Genomic DNA, 25,750 nt, shown 5'->3' with positions numbered 1-25,750 from the left:
GGAGGGGGTTATCAGGAAAGGGAATATTTTACAGAGGCAGTGGAGTGGCGTTCCTAAGAGGGGCAATAATATGTGCCAGTGCTCACTGCTCACCAGGCATGGCGTGCATTTTGCATGCTCACCTCTTTTCATCTTTATAACACGTTTGTTGTGAAGCAGGTACTATTTTACCCACTTTATGGATGGAGGAACCAAGGTTTAGAGATTGTCACACTGATAAGTGATATGCAAGGGATTCGGTCCCAGGTTCATTTCATTATTTTTTAAAATGTTTATTTATTTTTGAGAGGGGGGGAGGTTCAGAGAGATGGGGGACAGAGGATCTGAAGCAAGCTCTGTGTGGACAGCAGAGAGCCTGATGTGGGGCTCGAACCTCTGAACCATGAGATGATGACCTGAGCTGAAGTTGAACGCTTAACTGACTGAGCCACCCAGGCCCCCTCCCAGGTTCATTTTAACCATAATGCTACCATAATTGCCAATCGTATACATGTATGTGTACATATATGTATATGTATCTTTTATATGTATTCCTTATCTGTGTCTCTGCATCTATGGGTCTGCTGGCCTCTTAACTATCTTCTGAATCTAGGAAGAACTAGAGAGGAGAAACAGCCATTTACTGGCCAGAGCCCCAAACTGACTTTCAAAGCACTTGAGCAGGCTGGCAAGGCAGGTATCCAAGCACAGTATCTTCTCCGTGGCAGCTTCCGCCCCTCCCCCAGGAGCCTTCACCCTGCTTGTTTGCTCTGATTGCAACCTCTCCCCTCCCCTTGGTGGAAGTCAATTGGTTGGTGCTAATCACATCTTCCTGCAGCTTTCTGCAGCAGGAGCCCTGCTGTACACCCCGCCCCCTAGCCGGGTGCCTAGATATCAGAGTCCCCACTGTCTGGAACCTGGTGGGGACAGCTCACACCATCAAAGGGAGCCACTGGGAGGGGAATGCTGACAAGACCAGAGTTCACATGAAAGGGCAGCCTGGGCTTGCCTATCCTGAGAGTCACTTAGAATTTATGGGGCCCCGAGGCCCCTCTGGAGCCCCTGGCTCTGCATAGGGTCAGCGTCTGGGTGGGTTAGAGAGAGCACCTAGCCCTCACTGGATCTCAGCTGCTCCATTTGTAAATTGAGGGGATGGGACCAGATGGTCTTCTAGGGTGTACCTCATAGGGCAGTGGTTTCTCAGCTCTGGTTGTGCATCAGAATCACCTCTGGAGAGAGATGCTGGCTCTCCTGGCCTTCATCTCGAATTCACTCTGCTCTGTGGACTGCAGCATGTAAAAGCCCAAGACACTGCAATGCACAGCCAGGGCTGAGAACCACTGCATCAAGGGCTTGGGGCTGGACTGATGTAGTGTTGGGGCCCTAGCTCTGTCCTGAGATCCCCAGGCATTTACTTAACGTCTGGGCCTCAGTTTTGCAACTCTGTAAAATGGGGGTTATGATGTCTACCTCGTGGAAGTAAAGCAATAAAATTAGGTATATTGGCAAAGTGATGGTCCATGGCAGGCATTCAGTGTGAGCAGGCTCCCTTCTCCAGCCTCCTTCTGACACTCTGTTAGACAGTGCTATGCATTTGTTTTTAAAAATTTTTAATGTTTATTTATTTTTGAGACAGAGACAGAGCGTGAACAGGGGAGGGGCAGAGAGAGAGAGGGAGACACAGAATCTGAAACAGGCTCCAGGCTCTGAGCTGTCAGCACGGAGCCCGATGCGGGGCCTGAACTCACGAACCGTAAGATCATGACCTGAGCTGAAGTCAGACCTTAACCGACTGAGCCACCCAGGCGCCCCTGTGCATTTGTTTTTAAAGAGGAATTTTTATTTTTATTATTTTTATTATTTTTATTTTTTAAAAATGTTTATTTTTGAGAGAGAGAGAGAGAGAGAGAGAGAGAGAGAGAACATGTGTGAGCAGGGAGGGGCAGAGAGAGAGGGAGACAGAGGATCTGAAGTGGGTTCCTCACTGACAGCAGAGAGCAGGATGAACTCACGAACTGTGAGATCGTGACCTGAGCCAAAGTCAAATGCTTAACTGACTGAGCCACCCAGGTGCCCCTAAAGAGGAATTTTTATATTGTGTGTTGGTTTAGGAAATTAAGGGAACCAAACTTCCTTCTGCACTCTGTTCCCAAATATTGATCTTTTCATTCGATCACTGCTGTAATAGGAGTTGTAATGATCTTATGTATGCAGAGTATTTGAAAGTGAACAAAGGAAGATTGTTTTAAAGGACACCTGGGTAGCTCAGTCAGTTGAGTGTCTGACTTCAGCTCAGCTCAGGTCATGGTCTTGCTGTTCTTGAGTTCAAGCCCCGTGTTGGGTGCTGTGCTGACAGCCCAGAGCCTGGACCCTGCTTCGGATTCTGTGTCTCCCTCTCTCTCTGCCCTTCCTCCACTCACAGTCTTTCAAAAATAAATAAACATTAAAAAAACCGAGAAGATTGTTTTAAGAAGTATTAGAGGGACAGATCTGGTGTGGTGACTGGTTTACCCTCCTCTACTCTCCATGCATTTTCTAAGTACTTCATGCTGAACGCCCTTTAATAGCTTCCCTTGGCCTGAGCCCAGCGTCCAGTCACCTCAGTGCAGCAAATAAGACCTATTTGGCCCTACATTTAAATCTCTTTAACTTTTTTTGACCTCCCCTTCCCCTCTCACCCTGGACTTCAAACACATGCTTTTAAAAATTGTGGTAAAATTTACATAACAAAATTTATTATTTTAACCATTTTAAGCGTGCAATTAACTGCATTCGCAATGTCGTGCAAACACCACCACTATCCATCTCCAGAACTTTTTCATCATCCCAAACTGAAACTCTGTACCCATTGAACAACTCCTCATCCCCCCCCCCCCCCCCCCCCCCGCTTCCTCCATCCCCTGGTAACTTTTATTCTACTTTCTGTCTTCATGAATTTGCCTCTTCTAAGTACCTCATGTAAGTGGCTTTATAAATTTCTTTTTGTGTCTAGTTGATTTCACTTAGCATAATGTTTTCAAAGTTCATCCATGTTCTGTGGCATGGGTCAGAATTCCATTCCACTTGACGGTCAAATAACATTCCATTGTGCATACGTCACATTTTGTTTATCCATACATCTGTTCATGGACTTTCGGGGTTGTTCTCACCCTTTGGTGAAAAAGTACCTGTTTTCAACTCTTTGGGGGTATATACCCAGAAGTGGAATTGCTGGACCACTTGGTAACTTTATGTTTAACTTTTTGAGGAACCACCAAACTTTTCCCTGGTGGCTGAATCATTTTTCATTCCCACCAGCAATTCACAAGGGTTCCAATTTCTCTACATTCTCGCCAACACTTGTTATTTTCTGTTTTTGTTTGGTTCTAGTAGCCATCTGAGCGGGTGTGAGGTGGTCAGATACAGGCTTCTTGTCAGAGCCCCTTCCCCAGCCCAGGTCTGTGCATTTGTGGGTCCCCCTGCCTGAATCTTGCCTTCTCCTCATCCTTCAGGGGTTAACTTAATTTTTGCTTCTACTGCAAAGTCCTGTCTGATCCCCCAAACTAAATGATCTCCTATCTATCTATCTATCTATCTATCTATTTATTTATAATCTCTACACCCAATGTGGGGCTTGAACTCATGACCCTGAGATCAAGAGTTACATGTTCTTCCAACTGAACCAGCCAGACACCCCTGAATTATCCGTCTTTTAATCTCTTTTTACATTATGCTGTTTGTGTCCTCTGCAGCACTTGCCATAATTTATAATTATACAGTAAGTAATTTACTTTTCAAACTCCTATTGACTCCAGGAGGCAAAAGCTCGTGTTTGTGGTCACCTTGTAGACCCAGTTCTAAGCTCAGTGCATGGTCTATAATAGGAGCTCAATAAACTGTCTCATGAAGTCTTGAGTTGCCTGGAGTTGCCAAGGCAAGATGAGGCTGAACTGGATGCAGAATTATGGTGAGGGTCATTTTAGAAGTGAACTTGCCGGTTGGTAAAGGCAAAACACAAAGCAAGGGTCTTGACTTTCAGCTTATTTTCTGAGCTAAGAAGTCTTGATGCATTTAGGCTCCTCCCATTAGAATTAAGGCAACCCTGAGAAGTCAAGCAGCCAGCAGGGGTGTGGAATGTGGGCTCTTCCTGCCTTAGATTGTGTCCTGGCTGCATCACTTTCTGTCTTGTTGCCTTCATCTGTAAGATAGAGATCATATTACCCACCCACTTGAGGTGAGTATTCAAAGACTAACTAGGTATAAATTTAGAAACACGGAATGGCACCTGGAAAGTTCTTGGTCAATAGTAGTTGCTACTATTATTTAGTAGCTTTCACTCCAGTGCTAGAGGGACATAGATCATGCACAGTTAAAGAGTTCCGCTAACTGCCTCCTCTGTCTAGTGCTCACAGATGGGCCTCAAAGGGAGCTGTCCACCTCTCCCTCTGGTCAGGTCCGGAATTAAGGGAGTTTTAATTTTTGGTTCTTAACATCTCTCCAGGACTGTTCTCTGGTTGTGTGGCCCAAAGGGGGTCACTACAATAATTCTCTAAACATTGTTCCAATAGAGTACTCAGGATAGATGGGAGGCTCTGCCTTCCACCCTGGAAACCAAAGGGGCTGCGGGTACTCTCTCTTTTGTTGCTGGCAGCTGGGGCTGGCCTTGTGATCCGAGCATGGACAAATAGGTGCTTCTGCCTTGGAATCTTGGGTCTTGATATATTCAGGCATAGGCCAAGGGTCAAATAGGGACTCTTCTTGGCAGCTGTGGAAGATTTAAGAGACCACAGTATGACATGAGTGTCCAGTGGTGCCCAGTGTCCAGGGGTGATGATGCCTGTGGTGGCATCCTAGGCAAATGGTTGATATTTGTTTGTTTTGTTCTGTTTTGTTTTGTGTCATGTCTATTTTATTCTGCATTTAGAAAATATACATAATTACAAAGTCTATTAGGAATTCAGTAATAGTTTTTTTTAATGACTGCTTTATTAAGTTTTTACTCATGGCATACAACTCATCTATTGGCTTTTAGTATATTCACAGAATTGTGCAACCATTACCAAAATCAATTTTAGAACATTTTTATCACTCTTCACACCAATCCCCCCCATACCCATTAACAGTCACTCCCCTCCTCCCTCCCTGCCCTCCCAGCTCTTCACAACATGAATCTACTTTCTGTCCCTATAGACAGCAAACTGTTATTTTTTTTTAAAGTTTATTTATTTATTTTGAGAGAGAGAGCATGTGAGCGGAGAGGGGCAGAGAGAGAGAGAAGGAGAGATAGTGAATCCCAAGCAGGCTCCACACTGCCAGTGCAGAGCCTGATGCAGGGCTCGAACTCAAAAACCATGAAATCCTGACCTTAGCTGAAATCAAGAATCGGGCACTTAACCTACTGAGCCACAGACACCCCAACAGCAAACTGTTCTTAAACCAGGATTTAAAGTATACCTTCCTTCCCTTGAGGTAAGGTTTCTACTTAAGTCTTGCATTACTATTGCCACAGAACAAATCACCCCAAAATTTATCAACCTAAAGCAACATACATTTATTTTATCACAGTTTTTGTGAAGCAGGAATCCAGGTACCACTGGTTCTGGGCCCTCTGCCCCAGGATCTCTCACAAGGCAGCAGTGTGTTGACCCAGGCTGCTGTCTTATCTGAACGCTTGACTGGGGAAGGATCTGCTTCCAAGTTCACTAACACTGTTGTTGAGAGGACTCAGTTCCTTGAGGATTATTGGACTAAAGTCTCATTTCCTCACTAGCTGTTGGCTGGAGGCCACCCTCCCTTCCTTGCCACATGGGTCATCCCAATGTGGTGACTTACTCTATCAAAGCCAACATAAGAGAGAATCTGCTAGCAAAACAGAAGTCACAATCTTTTGTGACCTCATCATGGAACTGATGTTCCCTCAATGTTTCTACATTCTATTGGTTAGGAGCAAGTTACTAAAGGGGAAGAAATTATGCAAGGCGTGAATATCAGGAGGCAGGGAGCATTGGGGCCATTTTGGAGGCTCCGTACCAAAACTGTCCTGCAAATGTCCTGCAACCCACCCCCCCAAGTATGAGATCTGTAGGCTATTTAATATCTTTTTAATACATTTTTAAAATTATTTTTAATGTTTATTTTTTGAGAGAAAAAGAGACACAGGGTGCTAATGGGGGAGGGTCAGAGAGATAGGAAGACACAGAATCTGAGGTGGGCTCCAGGCTCTGAGCTGTCAGCACAGAGCCTGACACAGGGCTCAAACTCACGAAAGGTGAGATCACACCTGAGCTGAAGTGGGATGCTTAATGGACTGAGCCACCCAGGCATCTCTACATTCTTTTTTTACTTGAGATAGCCTGAATTGGTGACTCTTCTTTCCATCCAGACCAATATAGGTGTTTGCTACTTACTATTCTGTAATATTGTGATTCTGAATTCTGTTGATCTAGTTCCTTTCTCTGTGAGGTGTGAGCTACTTGGTAAAATTATTGACCCTGCTTGTTACTCCTTTTCCCCCCAAAGTTATCAACTCTGTTTCTGAGTAGTTGACTGTCTCAGAGCCAACTAGGCAGCATCCATCTGAAAACTAGTTTGGATATCAATCTCCACAAAGATCATAGAAAAGAGGTTAAAAACCTCTTAAATTAGCCCTATCAAAATAGGAAAACTGAGCCCTGTCAATATAACAGTCTCATATTCAGGTAAGGGTTTTTGTAGTTTGTCCTCATTTGGGCTATGGCCAGAGGTTGCTTTCTTCCCCAGAGGTTCTGCAGAATTTTAGTATCAGAAATCCAGGGACACTTGGGTGGCTCAGTTAAGCTCTGACTTCTGCTCAGGTCATGATCTTGGGGTCCATGGGTCCGAGCCCTGTGTCAGACTCTGTGGTGACAGATCAGAGCCTGGAGCCTGCTTCAGATTCTGTGTCTCCCTCTCTCTCTGCCCCTCCCCTGCTCATGCTCTGTCTGTCTGTCTGTCTGTCTCTCTCTCAAAATAATAAATAAACATTAAAAAAAAAAAAGAAATCCAGAGCAAACTAGCAACAAGAAAAGGGAATTTGTCGCCTCACATAACTAGGAGAAATACCAGGGAGGCTCACAGCATCAAAAGAACTGTAGAGCTCCGGGGGCTGCAACCAGTGGCCCGGGGCAGGCAGCTCTCCTCTCAGCTCTTATTGGCATCTCCATCATCTTCATGTCTCACTTACTTGGCCTCATTCTCTACTATTGTAATCATGCCTGGATATGTGACCTTTAGTCTTTGAGCCAGAAGAGAGAGAAAGTTTAGGTCAGCTGTTTATTCCAGGGCCAGGAAGATAGAGTCATATGCTAGGCCAGGCCTGGGTTACATGGCCACATTCTTGTTGCCAGAAGAAGGACCATGAAAAACCAATAGCCACTACTGCCCAGCTCAGATCAACCATGTAAGTGATCCCTGAAATAGTGGAGATCCCATACTGGGAAGCATTGTCTGTGATAAGGCCCTGTCTGGGAACCATGCGTTGAATGGATTCTTTTTTTTGGCCAATGTTTTTCATTGTCCAGTGTCTTAGTCCACTGGCAAAATAGAGTCACATTGAATTTTTCTGTTATAGATTTCTTATTCCCTAACTACTTGACAGCTGGGAAAAAATTATTGGTAGAGACATGAAGGCCAGGGATGACATGGAAAATAGCTGTCTGTTTCATAGACTCATGACCAAGATTAAATTATAATAACAAAAGAGGCCACAACTTTTTATATACTGTTATTTTTTGTGATTTATGGGCAGATTGTCGTTTTTTGTTTTTAACCTTTCAAGTAAGGAATGATTTGTCAAGTTTATGAAAAGCACATGCATTCAGAGACTCATTAATCTTAGTGCCAAGGGTAAGTCTTGTTTTTAGACCCATATAAATATGGATTGAGGTCAAGATCAGACTTGACCTTTGGGAGATGTAATATGGTTCTACTTTTGAATACATATATTGACACTGAAGTTACCCTAGTAATTCTTCTAGACAAGTGCTATAATAGTCTCCCTAAAAACTCGTCTTGTCCTGGTACCATTCACAGTTGATCAGGGATGTTCTGACAGCCACTCACTTGTTCTTTGCCAGATCTTTATGGAGGGCCTTGTATGTGCTAAGTGCTAGAAGCAATTGCGTGGGATAATATGCCTGATCCTACCTACTTATAGCTAGGTTTAGAGTTCTCCCCTCAAGTAAGGAAGAAGCTCACTTTTAAATTTAGACTGGAATCCAGTATTAAGGATGGTAGTGGGGTGTAAAGAAGTAAAGATAAAACTTACTTGATGTCTCCCAGAGGGATAGGGGAGTGTGGGGTCAGGAACTTGGTTCTTGGTTCAGACAGACTAGAAATTGACTCTTAGCAAAGACACCTCCTAGCTTTGTGACACTGGGAAATTAGTTAACTTCTTTAAGCCTTGGTTTTCTCATCTGTAAAATGGGATTAATAATAATATAAACCCTATAGGATTGTTTGATGTGTTTTTAATAAGATAATCCAAGTAAGACATTTAGCATTGTGTGGGCATATTGCTTTAAAAGCACTAAAGTAGTTGTAATAATCTCAGGAATAATAATTTATTGGGGGGTCCCTGTGTCCCCTTTATACCACACTTTTTTTTAACAGTTTTTTTTAAGTTTATTTATTTTGAGAGAGAGAGAGGGAGGGAGGGAGGGAGGGACGGGCAGAGAGAGAGAGAATCTCAAGCAGGCTCTGCACTGTCAGCACAGAGCCCGAAGCAGGGCTTGATCTCACAAACCATGAGATCATGACCCGAGCAGAGATCAAGAGTTGGTCGCGTGACTAAGCCACCCAGGCACCCCTACACAGGCTTTTATAAACTCTCCCAGGTCTTGGTATAAAAAGTAATCCACCCCCACCACTGGCCAGGCAGCATGGGGTCTCTTGGCAGAGGCTTTGGAACAAGGCTGACTTGGGTATATAGGCAGGATTTAACTCTCAGAGATCCGGTTCCTCAACTGTAAAATGAGACACTACAACATGTCATGAGGATTAAAGATAATATATTTAAGTGTGTGGTAGATAATAAGCTCCACTGTAGGCTGGCTTTAAAAAAATTCCCCACCTGGCCATCTTTGCCATCCCGGGTCATAGCGATGGTGTAAGTGGGGATCTCTAGAAGGCAAATCTCAGTTGTCCCTATTGTCATTTTTATTCTCATTTTCACTGGTCCTGAGCCAGACTTCACTGCTTTTAGATCTGGCCTGATTTCCTTCAAACAAAGGCCTATGAAGCCATGATAATGGCACTGCCATTTAGAAATATGGTCTTCATATAACACACTTCCTAGCACAGGTGCCAGTCAAGAGGCAACATAAACATCAATCTTAGCTCTACAGAGAATGAGCATGTAAGACTGAGTTACAAATACACACTAACGTGATTAAGACTTTGCATCAAGACTGGCAAGAAACATTAGCAAATAAAAGATTTGTTTGATAGAGAAAAATTAATGTTCAAAGGTCAAAGTTTCCTGAGGAAAGTTTTCACCACTTCTGCCTGGTACTGAAAAACTACAAATCAATAAAAAGTCTGCATTTCCCCAAGTTATCGATTCTTCCTTCACATTGCAGATTGTTCTAACACCATTTCCCATGGGTCTATGCAGAAGAGAAAAAAGCATAGGGGAAAAAAGCTTGTGTAGGAGCTTGGTGACATTTACTGACATTTTCCCTGCTTGTGTCTTACAGCGTACTTCTGCTTCCTCCTATCTGCTCTGGGTGTGACAGCTGGTGCCCATCGCTTGTGGAGCCACAGGTCCTACAAAGCCAAGCTGCCTCTGAGGATATTTCTGGCTGTTGCCAACTCCATGGCTTTCCAGGTGGGCAATGGAGGGTCCTCTCTGCCTTAGGGACCCAGCGCAGATGGCACTGTGGGTGGAGGCACAGACCTGCTCCCTGTGGACTGATCATTCCTTCACTTCCATTCCAGGCTCAATAATCAGGTCCCTAAGCATTCCCCTTCTGTCCCAAATTTCTATCTCCTTGTAGCTTTAGATATGGTAAAATGTTCCCTAGGGGCTTTGTGCCCCTAGGAATACTAAACCACAGAGGAGGAATGAGATTCCTCCACCCAAAACGCATGCCCCGAAACCCTCAACATTTGTCCGGCTCTACCCATGGCCAAGTTCTGTGCTGAGCATGCTATCTGCATATTGCGTTTGACCCTCATAGTAACCCCATGAGCTAGGTGTCATATGTGTCCCCATTTTACAGATGAGGAACTAAAGCTTAATGAGGTTAAAGAACTTGCCAAATTACGTGGCTGAAAGTGGTATATCCTGGATATATGCCCTGGATGCAAATGCAGATCTGACTCGAAAGCCATTCATTGCTCCTAGAAAACATATCCTATCATTTTGTGGTAGAGGTCTATTAAATATGGTGCTGGAAGACAGGATTTTAGCCCTACTCTGATGGTTGCTGGCAATCACTTACTCATCTTCAGTTTCTTCATCTATAAAAATAAGAATATGACTTCACTCCCATAGTTGTTATGAAATCATTAAAAATTGCAGGGAAGTATAAAAATGTAAGAGAGTCATCACTGCATTAGGATTGGGCCATATCCTTTAGGACTATTCCAGTTGTAGAACATTCCCCACCACCTTGGGCACTTTCTGAGCTGCTGGATTTTGAGTTGATTATGAATTTTTGGTTTCCCAGCTCCTCATCTGATCCAGGTAGGGTGGATGGGAACAACGTGCTTTCAAAGTTTCTGCCAATATATGAATACAGGTGATTCCAGGCTCCATGTATTTTCACCCATTGGGAAGAAATGGTGATTTGCAAAATGGCTTTAGGGTTCAGGGAAACAGGCAACCTTCAAACATGCAAGTCACGTGGCTATCTCCGCAGTGGGCCTCCCATCCCTACAAGACAACCTGACCCTGAGCATTTCTCCCAAGTTGCTCTCATGTCTAAGGGTTCATTTCCCTATTTCCCTCCCACAGTTTGAGCCTTCATAAAGCACATAGGATATAACACAATAGACCTTAGGGAACACAATTCATATTATGGATATCTCTTGGTTATAATTCAAGCAGTCGGGAATTACTACCAGGTCCTGGAGAAAAAGCTATTGTGCACAGAAGAGCATTTGGCAAATTCTTATTTTCATGTTCTTTTGTTCATCATCGGCAATATGAACTACACCACACTTTGTTTTGACTTCAACCATCTTAGTTTAATGTTGTGCTTTGTTTATCATAACAATGAGTTATGATAATGATAATTTAGAAACTCATTGACTTGGGCCTTAGATGCTATTTAGGACTTAACTCTGTAATTTTCATTTGTTTTGTTTGAGCAGTTTATTATTTCTAACCTTCAATTACACACTCATGTAGTTACAAAGCACCTCCATTATTAAAATTTTTTTCCAACCTAAACAACCTGAAATTGAGAACATAAAATTCTTATTTCCTTTTTCCCAATGAAACTATTTACTTACAACTCAATTTTTGATGACCTGAGTTTCCTCAGCATAACATCACATAACAGAACATCACACTGTGATTTTAACTTGACTTTGGGGAGAAAACACATTCTAGAGGAAGTACCCAGGTCCTGGAATAAATTCTTGGCACTGCTATTTGCTACATGTGGGTTTTTGTGCAATTCCCTCTTCCTTTGTCTGTGAAGGAGGGGGGAAATAAATAATATTTACCTCACAGTTTGTTGGAAGGATGAAATAATGAATAAAAAATGCCCAACTTACAGTTGCATTCAGTGAATATTGTTCTCTCTCTTCTTTATGAGAATTGGCGTACTGTCTCATTCATTCATTCATTCATTTCTGTGTTATGGTGCCTGGCACATAGAAGGCACTCTGAGAGTTTGTTAAAGAAATGAGAAATGAATTAATACTTTCAAGAAGTATTTTTGGAAACAATCAAATTTGAACTGTGCCTACTTCTTTCAGGCTCACATTGTGGTGGATTCCCTCCCCCCCCCCAATCATTTAACAAATATTTATTGAGTACTTACTCTATGCCAGGCACTGAGCTAGGCACAGTGGGTATAATGTTAGCAAACACAGTCCAAGCCTTGTCTTCGTATAGCTTTCCATCTAGTGGAATATTAGAATTCCCACAATTTCCCGGTGGAAATGTCAGTACTTCATGGGTCTGGGGTTTATAACAACATCATAGACCTAGGTAAAAGGTATCTGTAAGGTCAGCATAGGGCCAGCTTCCATACAGTGCAAAACTGTGTCAATGGGAAAGAGTACAGTCCATCCAGACCACTTAACCCTGGGGAGAGAAGAACCTAGGAAAGTAAAAATGTGCTATGATCTGTCCATGTAGGGTACAGACCTGCAACCCTGATTTAATGCAGAGTCATTGATTTAGCTTCCCTTTGATGTCCTCATGGGTTTTTGAAGATAATTTCAAAGGTTCTCCTGTGCTTTACTCCATCAGAATGGTCATGCCTTTGGCCATAATGGACGAGTCATGCCATGGTTATCTGTATTTGAAGACAATGAGCAGGGCTTTTGCTAGAAGCTGCAAGCGAGATCTTCAAGAACAATCTTCTTAAAATTGGGGCTTAAACATTTGAAACTTCCTATTCTCTTTCTTCTGTAGAAGATGTATGCACATGGGGCAGGGGTGATAGTGGGAAGGTGTTTTAGTCTGAAAGATGAAGACAGGGGAGGAATGATAGACAAGGAGCTATGATAATCCTCTGTCCCTTTCATTCAGCAGACACCCCCTGAGCTCCTCTCTGGCCCATTCTCCTTCCATATCAGTAGGATGCCAGTCAACCTAAATATGGGGTGCAAATTCCTTGTAATTTTCTGCTAGTTAAATATGGACCCAGGTGAGATATTTCTACCATCCAATGGTACCCAAGAGTTTAGCTTTCACAAGCACTAGCCAGGGCTTTGGATTTGTGCTTTCACATTCATGCACACACCGCTTCTGGGTGCAACTGGGTCTCTCATGAGCTTAGCCAAATAGCACCTGTTAGATGTTGCAGCCTCCTCTCTGCCCATGATTACTCATCAGATCCTAGTAAAGACGCATTGGGTTTTGAGCTGGAAGGGAGTTAGTCTAACTCCTCTTATTTTGCAATAAAGGGTCAAGAGTAGTATAGAGAGGCCCAGAGAATGTCAGTGACTTGTGAAAGGTCACATAGCAAGTTAGTGGGTGGACCAGAGGGAAACCTGTCTCCTGACCCTCAGGCCAGGGATGCTTTAGGCTCATCTCTGGGTGTTCTTGTGTGATGTTCAACAGTGTGATCTGTGAACAGCTTCTAGTTGGCTCTTGTTTTTGTATCCACTGTGACATCTTGTTTTTTAATTGGTATATTTAAACTATTCACATTTAAAGCGATTACTGATATAGTTGGAGTAACATCTACCCTGTTTCTGTTTGCTACTCATTACCCTTGTTCTTTGTGCCTTTTTTGTCTTCCCTAGTTTTAACTGCACATTTTACATGATTTTCTTTTCCTCTCCCCTTTTAGCATATCAACTATACTTCTTTTTACAGTTGTGTAATGGTTGCTTTAGAGTGTGTAATACACATTTAGAACTAATCCAAATCCACTTTCAAATAACATTATGGCACTTCGCAGCAACCTTATAACAGAGCATTTCCAATTCTTCCTTCCTATCTCTTATGACATTGCTGTCATTCATTTCACTTATCCATGAGCTCTAATCAACAAATACATTGTTGCTACTATTATTTTGAACCAACTGTTATCTGTCAGATCGATTAATAAGAAAAATTGAAGTTTTGTTTTACTTTCATTTTTTCACTCTCTAATGCTCTTCTTTCTTTATGTAGATCTGGGTTTCTAACCTATGCCATTTTCCTTCTCTAAAAAAATTCTTCTATCATTTCTTGCAAGGCAGGTCTACGAATGACAAATTCTCTCAGGTTTTGTTTGTCTGAGAAAGTCTTTATTTCTCCCTCACTTTTGGTGAATAACTTTGTTGGATATGGAATTCTAGGTTTCGAGGGTTTTCTTTCAACACATTAAATAATTTATTTCACTTTCTTCTTGCTTTCATGTTTTTTAAGATACATCTTAATAAATAAATAAATCTTAATAAATAGTGTACCTCTATAGGGAAGATATTTTTCCCTCTGGCTTCTTTCATTATTTTCTCTTTGCTTTTGATTCTCTGCAGTCTGAATATGATATGCCTATATATATACATATATATATATGTGTGTGTGTGTGTGTGTGTGTGTGTGTGTATATATATATATATATATATTATTGCTATTCATCCTGCTTAGTGTTATCTGAGATTCCTGGATCTATGGTTTGGTGACTGTCACTAATTTTGGAAAAATTTTCAGCTATTATTACTTCAAATATTCCTGCTGTTTGTTCCTTCTTTTCTCTCTCTTTATTTCTTCCCCTTGTGGTATTCTAATTATACATTTGTTATACCTGTTATAATTGTCCTATGGTTCCTAGATATTCTATCTCTTCTTTTTGCATTTCAGCTTGGGAAGTTGCTATTTATGTATCTTCAAGATCACTGACTCTTTCTTTAGCCATGTCCAGTATTGGTGAGCCCATCAAAGGCATTTTTCTTCATTTGTTACAGTTTTTCTGACTTCCAGCATTTTTCTTTCATATTTTCTTAGAGTTTCCATCTCTCTGCTTATATTACCCATCTGTTCTTGCATGGTGTCCACTTTTTCTTTTAAAGCTCTTAGCATGTTAACCATAGTTGTTTTAGATTTCCAGTCTGATATTCCAACATCTCTGCCATATGTGGAATCTAATTCTGATGCTTGCTTTTTCTTTCTAGATGGGATTTTTTGCCTTTTAGCATACTTTGTAACTTTTTGTCGGAAGCTGGAGATGATGTACTGGGTAAGAGGAACTGAGGAAATAGGGGTTTAGTGTGAAGTTTTATGTTTACCTGGCTAGGAATTGGGCTGTGTGCTTACTATGCACTCTAGCTACGGCGTCAGGGGCTAAAGTTTCCTCTGGTATCCTTTTTTTTTTCTCTCCTGTATTGTCTTTGGGTTTTCCTAGAGATTTCTTCTTAAATGAGGCTTAAGGCTCAGTTCTTTCAGTTGAGGTCCTGTCATCATACAGGAGCACTATTGACATAGAGATGAAGGGACTAGTTCTCAGTCTCTGAGCCTGAGGTGAGTATTTCCCCTCCCCAGGTCAGTTAGGCTTTGGTAAAACCCCGGTTGATTAGGATCTGGTAAAATAGTTTCTCTTGAGGATGGGTCTTGAAAAGAGAACAGGGAGCACTGTGTGTATTTCAGAATGATTACTTTTCTCTTCCACCTGCTGGGAGAACCAGCTGTTCACAGTGAGAACCTGATAGGGCTCCTGGAGGTAAAACTTATGAAAGTTGGGGCCCCCTAGTCCTGGACCTTCGTGTTTTTAACTCTCAAACTTGTCCACACTAAGACTTGAGCAGTTCATCAATTACGGTTTAAAGGTGCCTGCCCATCCTGGCACCAGCTGCGGGCTTTTGTTCCTGAGTTTCTGCCTCTGGGAGGCAGTGATTCTCTGTAACGGCCTGTTTATCTCTCTAGTTTTGGGGGCAGTAGTTTGCCCTGCGGCCTCACTTCTCTGATGCATCTAAGACGAGTTGTTGATTTTCAGTTCATTTGGATTTTTGTTGTTGTTGTTGCAAGGATGGGGAGTGACGGACTACTTCCAAGCTCTTTGCATGTCGGACCAGAAGGTGGAAGTTGGTGTGATTTGTAAATGGACCAAACTTTGTCTCTAAATATGTCAGATAAATCACATGGTCATGGGCCGTAAACTTTGGCAAGTCTAAACTCTGCAACAATAAAACAAAACAATTATCTAGAGCTACTACATACCGTCACTTCACTAAGTGCTTTATATGGTCTTCTGACAATACCCCTAAAAGTTAGATACTGTTATTTGTTTCATTTGATACGTGGGGAAATGGAAAGAAAAGAGCTTACATAACCTGTCCAAGGACACACGTACTGAAATGACACAAGGGGAATTTTAAGTGCAGAGGCTCGACTCCGGAGGTCCCGCTCTCACTGCAACACTCCAGTGCCTCTCCCAGGATCAAAGGATATGTTTATCCTTTCATTCAGCAGATAGATGGACTAAGCATTCTTCCAGGCACTGGAGAACACGACAGACAGGCGGACAGGTCCCTGTCCTCATAGAGTATATATTTCAGTGGGAAAGAGAGCAAATAAACAAGTGAGCGAATGAGTCAAGAAAGGTACTCAGAAGGGAGAGAAGAAGGTGAAGAATTTATTTTTTTATTTTATTTTATTTTTTTTAATTTTTTTTTCCACGTTTATTTATTTTTGGGACAGAGAGAGACAGAGCATGAACGGGGGAGGGGCAGAGAGAGAGGGAGACACGGAATCGGAAACAGGCTCCAGGCTCTGAGCCATCAGCCCAGAGCCCGACGCGGGGCTCGAACTCACGGACCGTGAGATCGTGACCTGGCTGAAGTCGGACGCTTAACCGACTGCGCCACCCAGGCGCCCCGAAGGTGAAGAATTTAAACACAGCGATGTGACAGAGTGCCAGGGCAGTGGCTTCTTTGGAGAGGCTGGTGAGAGAAGTCCTTGCTAAAGAGGTGACATTAGAGCTGAGACCTGAGGGAGACAACTGGTAGGGGAAGGGGGATCCAGATGGGAGGAGGAGCCAAAGCAAAGATGGGAACAAGAATGGTGTATACAAGGAAGAGAAAGGTGGCCAGTGTGGCTGGTCCACGTGGGTGTGGGAGACAGTTACTGAAGAGATTATAGAGAGGGGGATGGACGCCACATCAGTGCAGGGCTCCGTCAGGTATAGCAAGGAGGTTGGATGCTGTTCTAAATGCCATGGCAAGGCACTCCGGAACTTTAGGAGGGGCAACAACATGGCCTCATATGTTTTAGTGACATGATTAAGTCTCAGACCATAGTCATGAGACCCTGGAGGTGTTGTGGTGGATTCAGGATCATAGACCAGTCCCCAAGGCTGGGTCTGTGTGGATGTGCATAAGAAGGAGAGGGACCTGCATATGAAGCAGTGACCTTGCTGCCAGCTCAGGGTGTTAGCAACAGCCCCTGGTGGCAGTAGGGTGGGAGAATAAAACATCAGAACACTTACTGCAGGCTCAAGAATCCTTACCTTTACGTGGCTCTCTGGGCAGGCTCTAACTCTGTCTGCAGAGATCCTGTTTCAGTATTTGCCACCTTTCCTAACCATGAGTCTGCACCTCAGACATACAGCCTTTCTGCTGCACGAAACAAGTTCGCCTTCCTCCTTTCAAGTTGGGTAGACGTTGTTGGTTTCCTTCCAGTGTAAACAGGGAGTAGCAGAAGTGGCCCTGACCCAGATGCCGTGAGGTTTCTCCACGTGCTTTTGGAAGATGCTTGCATATTGCCTCACATTGTCTCCACCGCTGCCAGCCCTCCTGGACACGTGTGGAAGCCATGACGGAAGGGCAAACAGCTCAGTTTTCTTTGAGCAACCTCGCTGTTCGTGATGTTGGTGACTTATGGAATCATCAGAGCATTGTTGTCGTATGCATACCATTCTGTAACTCCATCCGTATTGGCAAGGCTCTCCTACCGATGACGATGACGGGCTGGAGGCGGGAGGGGAGGGAGAGAGAGAGAGAAGAAACTTCTGAGGTGGCCGAAGGAGGCACTGCATCTTCTGCGTGTCCTTACCTGGTAGGATTTCCTACCAGGAAAAATGTACCTTGTAAGGCAGAGGTCAAAATGGCTCCTGCCCTAAGATGCCTCACCTCCTTCCTTGTTGTGGATCTAGGTCAGTGAGAGCTGGGGAGAGGAGTGAAATGAACCTCAAGGGAATGAAAAGGTGATAGCCTGGGATGGCCTGAGAAAAGGGAGTCATTCCACAGATGCGTGTACGAGCCAGAGGGCTAGCCTGCCTGTCACATTGCCCTACCCCACATCGAGCAGCCACTCCCCATGCAGTCTCGCCCTCTGTACAGCGGTGTCTTCCTAAGCATTTCAAGGTGATTACATTTTTATAAAGAAAAAGATGTATACTTTAAAGGCACCCAGAGAGTTTTTATTCAAAGAAATAGTTGGTAAAGTAGAGGGTATTTTTGCAAACATGTAGCTATCAGATTTTATATATTCGTTTGGCTCCGCATCTATATTGGAAGAAATTACACTTGTTGAAGATGAATTCCACATGCAGGCCTGTCAATATAGAATCTATTCTGAAACATATTTTCAAGCTAAGTGTTTCATTCTGCCTGTTTCTCATAAGGAAGTTTTTCGGAGGAGGCACTCAGACCAGGCACCTCCTTATCCGGGCCCTTTTTCCCCCACCACTCTCTTCCTCTCTTAGAACCCACCAGAAGGTTGGAGTGGGAGGAGGGGCTCAGAAGCTGAGTCTAATCCTTTGTCTAACAGCTGAAGAAACTGAGGCCCAAATGTCTGAGCTGATTTTTGTTTATTTCTCCGCATTGTCTCGAAAATTCTGTATAGGTGTCGAAGGACACTGTGTCGCGATTCAATACCTTGATGAGCTATTTCTTCCCAGACCTGCCACCGAACATTTGGACTGAGCTAGCACTGAGTTGTCACTCCTTACTCTTTATTCCCACTGCTCTCCTGCCAAACACTCCACGTTGTTGCTTTCTAGGTTTCCCTACCCACTGATTATTTTGCATTTTGGATGATTTCTCTTCCAGCTGCCTTCATTTGCATTTTTCCTAAATCAAATCTCATTGTGATAATTTCTATTCGTATTTCCAACCTCTTTTTAGATCCATCTGTGTTATTTTCCTGTCCTCAATGATGTCTGCAGCACCTCCTAATTTGGTAACGACCAAAAAACGTTATCAACAAAATGTGTATGCCTTGCCTCTCAGTCATTAATGAAGATGCTAAATAAAACTAGATCTCTCAGGCACATCGGGACCTTCCATGCGCTCCCTCCCCTGCCCCCTCCCCCTCATTAGATAATTGAGCTGTTTCTCATCTCTTGTCCTTGTTTATCAAAGTTCAGACTTTCAATCATCCTGTCATAGTTCCTGCTAGTGCCAATCAGAGCTCTTGTCCCAGCAGTGTTTCAGGGATGCTATTTCACATGCTTTATTAAGCTCCAAAGGTACAATGGCTATAGGAGCCACTGAATCAACAATTTTAATTAATGGTAAAATTGTTATACTTTTATATGCTAGAGGAAATTTCTAGCCTTGCTTTTAAAAACTCTTAGAAGACAGACACATTTGATTATCTTCATCTTCTCCAGTTGACTCCTCTATGGCTTTTTGTGTAAATCTGCTAGTTAAGTCCTTTCTAATTTAAAGGTGCATAAACCCCTGTGTGCTTCTGAGGAATACAAGAGATGTACAAGAAATGGCCCTTGTCATAAGGAGCTGACAGTCTGAGAGAGCCGGCTAGCCTTTTGTGTGATAAAAGGGGACTTTTACAAGACAGTGTGGAGTTAAATTGCTCCAAAGCTTCATCCTGACTCTTAGGGCTGCCGAAATATGAATACGGGCTAGGGTACTGGGATAAAACCTAATGCAGAAATGGAGTTAGACCTTCACAGGTGAGAAGGATTTGCGTAGGCAAGGAAGAAAGGGAAAAGTAGGGGCGCCTGGGTGGCTCAGTCGGTTAAGCGTCCGACTTCAGCTCAGGTCACGATCTCGCGGTCCGCGAATTCGAGCCCCGCTTCGGGCTCTGGGCTGATGGCTCGGAGCCTGGAGCCTGCTTCCGATTCTGTGTCTCCCTCTCTCTCTGCCCCTCCCCCATTCATGCTGTGTCTCTCTCTGTCTCAAAAATAAATAAACGTTAAAAAAAAATTGAAAGGGAAAAGTAGGGGAAAGACTTGAGCACAGGTGGAGAGAGAGGAGTGATAGTGGCATGCTGGAGGGGGTCCCCGCAGAGTAGAAAGTTGGTCTGACTGGAGAAAGAAACTGACTGCCATAGCAGGCTGCAAGCCCAGCTACCTGCAGGACGTCTCTCCCTCGACGTCTCTCCCTGGACGTCTCTTAGGCCTCCCCAAACCAATGTGCCCAAAACCAAAGTCATGACTCTACCGTCTCCCCCTCGACCACTTCTAGTTTTCCCTGCCAGAAATCTGGGCGTCATTCATGACTCCTTCATGTCCCTCATCATCCCTCACTGCTCTCTTTTAGCCAATCTCTTCAAGTTCCACTTTCTAGGTAATATCTTGCATCTGCACACCTCTCCTCTGTGCTCCCCTCTGGTCCAAGCCACCACCATTTCTTGCTTACACTACTGCAAATGCTTCATAAACTGGTCTTCCTCCTGCAACACGTGCCCCTCTCTGTACTGCAGCCAGACGTTATCGAAAATGAAACCACTCTCTAGCAAAAATAATAACAATAACAATAATAATAATAATCTTTTGGTGGCTTAGCGTTGCATTTGGAATGAAATCCAGCCTTGTTGTGATGGCCTCAAAGGCCCTGAGTGATCAGGCTTTTGCATCGCAATACCCGCTTTCCACCCCAAGCACACTTCACTACAATTCTGACACTAAGTCCCTGAGATGGCAGCAGATCCCACAAGGTAAAGCCTCAGCCCTCCGCATGGCCACCTCCACTTCAGGTGACAGCCGCAAGTAGGGTTTCCTGGCCCTTGTGCCTTTCACCAACCGGCTACAAACTCCCACAATTCCCTCAGGTTTGATAATTCGCCAGAACAATTCAGAACTCAAGAAAGTGTTGTACTTCTCATTACAGTTTTAATTATAAAGGATCTGATTATCTGATTAGAAAATCAAGACCAACCAATGGGAGAGACACATAGGGCAAGGTGTGAGGGTCCCTCGGGCAGAGCTTCTATGCCTTCTCCCGGTGGAATCAAGGTGTGCTACCTTCCCCGCACATCAGTGCCTTCATCAGTCAAGAAGCTCCTCTAAGCCTGTGTCCAGAGTTTTTACTGGAGTTTCATTACAGGGGTATGGTTGATTAAATCACTGGTCACATGGTTGAACCCAGTCTCCAGTACCCCTCCCCTCCCAAAGTGCCAACCCTCTAGTCACCTGGTGGGTCTTTTTGGTGACCAGCATGATCCTGAAGCTATCTGGGGGCCCATCACAGTCACCCCATTAGCATAATAAGGAAACCTTTTATCACTCCGGAAATTCTAAGGGTTTGTAAAGCTCTGTGCCAGGAACCACTGGGGACAAAGACCAGATATATTCTTTATTACACCACAATACCTCTCAGACTTCACTCTTGCCCCATCTCCTTGCACACAACACGCCGGTCTCCTACTTCCTGGATCCTGCCCAGTCCTTCCCTCTGCCCCAGATAGCTCCCTTCTCCCTTCCATCCACCTCTTCCCAGCCTGCGGATTACCTGATAAGAAAGTCCTTGCCTATCTTCCTGTCCCTTCATTATCTCCCATACATTTGCTTCATAGCACTAATCTGAGTCTGAAATGATTTTATTTATGTTGACTCCTTTAACTTTATGTTTGTCTCCTCCATACAATATAAACTCCTTGAGGATAGAGCCTTGATTGTCCTGTTTCTTATCTCCTAGCACATACCAACAGTCAGTAAATATTTGTCCAATTAAAGAATAAATGAAGTGGGAAAGATAAGGATGATCAGACCAGTTGAAGCTCTTTGATTGTCAGAAGAAGAAGTGTTTAGGCTTGGTGAGAAAAGTAGCGCGGAGAGGTTGTTGGATAATAAACAAGAGGATGATAGGTATTTGGGGAGTATGAATATGGAGAGGATGGTCACAATGTACCACATGTATTGCCCAAGGGGAAAGGACTGAAGGCCCTATGAGCTAGAAGGCTATTACAGGAGTCAAGCAGACTGACAAAAGCCTGAATGGGGTGGCAGGGTAGAAATGGAATGGAAGGAGAAAATCTGAGATTTTTAAAGGTGCCCTTGACATTTTTCTTTGCAGTTGTGACTTCTTATTTTGAAATAATTTCGAACTTACAAAACACTTGCAAAAATACCATGAAGAATCCTGGATACCCTTTACCCAGACTCACTAATTATTGACATTATTGCCTTATTTGCTTTATTACTCTCTTTCCTTTTCCATATGTGTGTATATGCATTCTTCTGCGTTCCTTTTTTTTTTTTTAATCATTTGAGACTGCTATAAACATCATACCTTTTCATTTCTAAAGACTTCACTTTGTAGTTCCTAATAGGAAAGACATTTTGTAAGAACACAGAACATGGACCAAAATCAGGGGATTTAATGTTGATAAAATGCTATATCCATGATCCTAGCCCAAGAACTTGTTCTGGATCCTGTATTACAATGAGTTGTGATGACCCTTTAGTCTCCTTCCAAGTAGAATATTCCCTCAGTCTTCCCTTGATTTTATGACATTGACATTTTTGAAATGCATAGACTAGCTATTTTGTAGAGGGTCTCCCATTTTGGTTTGCTCATGTTTTCTCTTACTTACATTCTGTGCATTTTTGTCGGGAATGCATTAATAATCCTGTGTCCTGAGCATCAAATAAGAAGCATATGATATCGCTTTGTCATTATACCATTATAGGTAGTATGAACTTTGATCGCTTAGTTAAGGTGGTGTTTACTCAGTGTCTCCTGTAAGATGACTATTTTTCCTTTGGTAATTAATAAGTGATTTATGCTGAGATATTATAAGCCTATGTAAATATTTTTCCTCCATCAACCTTTTACCTAGTAGTTTCAGCACACATGGGTGATTCTTGCTGGAATCAACTATTGCCATGGCACCTGCAAAACAATGATTTTCACACTCCATGATTTCTTCTACCTATTTATTTATTTATTCATGGATTTTTATTTTATGAAATGGTTTTTAACTCATTACTGTTAGTCATCTTAATGCCTCCAATTATTTATCAAATTATCCCAGTTTGTTCAGTGGGAGGCACTACAAGTGGACTCCTATGTCTTTTTTCATACATTCCCATCATGTCTTGAGCAATTCTTGACTTTCTGGCACAACAAAATATACCACATTCCTCTTGTACTTTTCCTGCCTTAGGCCTGACATCGGCCATATCATCAAAGTACCGACTCCTTTTAATGCGAAGTGATATTTAAAAAGCAAGATCTAGGAGCAAGGTGTATCCTTGGCTACTGGGCTGTCATTATTATCAAAGCCCTTTCTTCCTGAAATTTTGACTCATTGAGGGAAGGAGATATAGCTCAGGAGACTAGCACAGTGGTCACATCACTGACCAAAAATACCTCCCAAAATCAAATTGGAAAGATTCACAGGAGGTCAATTTGTCTACCAAGAGGACTTCCCAAGCCATTTTTAGAATGTGTGTTAAAAATGTGTTTCTCGGGGCACCTGGGTGGCTCAGTTGGTTGAGCGTCTGACTTCGGCTTAGGTCATGATCTCTCAGTTTGTGAGTTCGAGCCCTGCGTCGGGCTCTGTGCTGACAGCTCAGAGCCTGGAGCCTGCTTCGGATTCTGTGTCTCCCTCTCTCTCTGCCCCTCTCCCACTCATGCTCTGTCTCTCTCTGTCTCAGAAATAAATAAACATTTAAAAAAATGTGTTTCTCATTGTAAGAGATTTAAACAATGGAGTAATAAAAGAAAACATAAAACACCCCTTTCCTTCTTTGCAATCTTTAAGTTTTGTCAGCACTTTTTAAATCATGAAAGTTGGTTTTCAACTCTTAACCATCTTATAAAACCTCCCCAGGCCAGGGTGCCTGGGTGGCTCAGTTGGTTAAGCATCTGACTTCAGCTCAGGTCATGATCTCTCAGAGTAGCTCAGGTCATGATCTCACCCTCTGTGAGTTCAAGCCCCGCATCGGGCTCTGTGCTGACAGCTCAGAGCCTGGAGCCTGCTTCAGATTCTGTGTCTCCCCTCTCTCTGACCCTCCCCTGCTCATGCTCTGTGTCTCTCTGTCTCAAAAATAAATGAAAACATTAAAAAAAATTTTTTTAAATAAAAAAACCTCCCCAGGCCAAGTGCCACCTGAAGGCTGGTCGGCAGGTGGTAACTTGTTCTCCGGAAGCTACAGTTTGCCAGGTGGTATAGACTTCTGCCAGGCCCTTCTTGGGGACTTTCTGGGTTCTTCTTACAGATTGTCAGTGTTATCTGGAGGGATATCAGTGCTGACCCAGTATCAACAATGGGGAAAGCACTGAGTGTTCTTCACTGTTTGAATAGTACAATGTTGTCATCTGAACTGGAGGAGATTAAATTCAGACCCCAGAGACTGAGATAAAGTCTATTTCAAATGAGCTTTATGGGCCCTAAAGAGTGGAGGCAGCAGTGTCTTCTCTTCTCTGATCCCCTTGGTAGAATGACTCTTTTTCCAGATAAGATGCCATGCATTCGCAAGACTCTGTCTCTCTCTCTCTTTCTCTCTCTCTCTCTCTCTGTCTCTGTCTCTCTCTCCTCTAAAACCTGACTGTCGGAGCTGACATGTTGGTCCTAGTTTGTTTTTCACTACTGACTAGAAACAAAGATGTGTTACAGACACAGACGGAATTCCCTTTGGCTCTGTGTTGAGGCCACCTGGTAAATTTCCCCTTTTGGAACAATTGAGGTAGGGGACAGAACGACCTCGGTGGTGTCTGTTCAGAAGCACACATCTGTTTGCAGCTAGGCTGGGGGAAAGCTGATCGACGCTTCTGGTCTCAGATCTGTTGACTGGGACAAGCTAAAAATACAGTTTACATTTAGCCTTCATCTTGCTAACCAGTGGAAATTATGCGGGCTTCAAAAGACAGGCTCCCCTATTGCCATTTTAGAGGACTAGATTCGAGAATTATTTTGATCATAAAAGGAAGTTGGGGAAAAGTAGTTCTGATAGAGCGTGTTGTTTCATAATCTGCTTCAGTGGAGCTTTTGAGATTGATTACCTTTGCTCAAGTCCCAGATAATACTCAAAGGCCGTGCTTATGAAGGAAAAAATCACCGCACGATCAATTTCAATTTCCACAGTCTCAGCAGGGACCCTGTTCAGGGACGTTACCTATGACGGAGAGTGAAGTATTAAAGGTACAAGACACAGGGTGCACTTCAGCAAGGGCACCGTCACACTGATTGAGGTGTGGTTGGTTGATGCGTGCTAAGAAGAACAAAAGATAGAAGAAGAACGGTGTGAAGATGTGGAACTGACCAGATTACTAGACAAATCTTACTCTTTCATGTAGTTTTTCCTAACATGGAGCTAATGGCAGAAGCTGGGTTGTTTAGATTCAGGAGGATAGAAATGTTTTTAAAAAAATCTGTTTACCCCATATTCCAAAAATCAAAACAAAACAAAACAAAAACCTCGTTTATTATAACAATTTAGAAAATACAGGCAAACTAAAAGAAAAATTTTGAAAATACCTGCCATGCCATCTCCTAGAGAGAACCACTCTAAAACAGGTTGACTTACACACTTCCTTTATTTTTTCTATCTTTACGCACACATTTTGATTAAAATTGTACTTATTGTTTTCAAAACTATTTTCTCTTAACTGTTTTCCCTTTCATCACTCCATGTCAATGTTACAGTAACCTTTTGTTGTTGTTGTTGACTGGTTTTTATTTCAAAACCAAGAGATGCTTTTGTTAAAAATTTCAGAGTATAAAGTAAAATATAAAAGTTTCTCCTCATCTCCTCCCTCCCAGTCTCACTCCCCTGAGGTAACCCTCAGGTTTTTCTCTTAATAGTTATCTCCAGAAACTTCCTATGTACACACACACGAATGTATCACAAGGTACTCAATCAAATCCCATTATGTGGAAATTCAGGGTTTTTCCAGTTTTCACTGCATCTCTGTGGTTAAATCTTTGCATGCAACTGTGATTATTTCCTTAAGATAAGTTCTAGAAAACAAATTT

The 25,750-nt window shown here is 43.0% G+C and overlaps 1 protein-coding gene across 1 annotated transcript in view; it reads left to right on the top strand.

Annotated features, from left to right (window-relative positions):
* The window catches only part of SCD5 (stearoyl-CoA desaturase 5), a 152,694-nt gene that overhangs the window by 83,488 nt on the left and 43,456 nt on the right, over positions 1–25,750 (top strand). Inside the window, exon 2 of the mRNA XM_047091707.1 lies at positions 9,672–9,802. Coding sequence (XP_046947663.1) covers positions 9,672–9,802 — 131 coding nt within the window. The remainder of the gene's footprint in view (positions 1–9,671; positions 9,803–25,750) is intronic.

The sequence above is a fragment of the Lynx rufus genome, unplaced genomic scaffold, assembly GCF_022079265.1.
Source record: "Lynx rufus isolate CCGP_SWC_20201006 ecotype Redwood Valley unplaced genomic scaffold, mLynRuf1.p SCAF_3, whole genome shotgun sequence".
In the NCBI taxonomy this organism is placed as follows: domain Eukaryota; kingdom Metazoa; phylum Chordata; class Mammalia; order Carnivora; family Felidae; genus Lynx; species Lynx rufus.
This window is presented reverse-complemented; position numbering and strand designations above follow the sequence as displayed.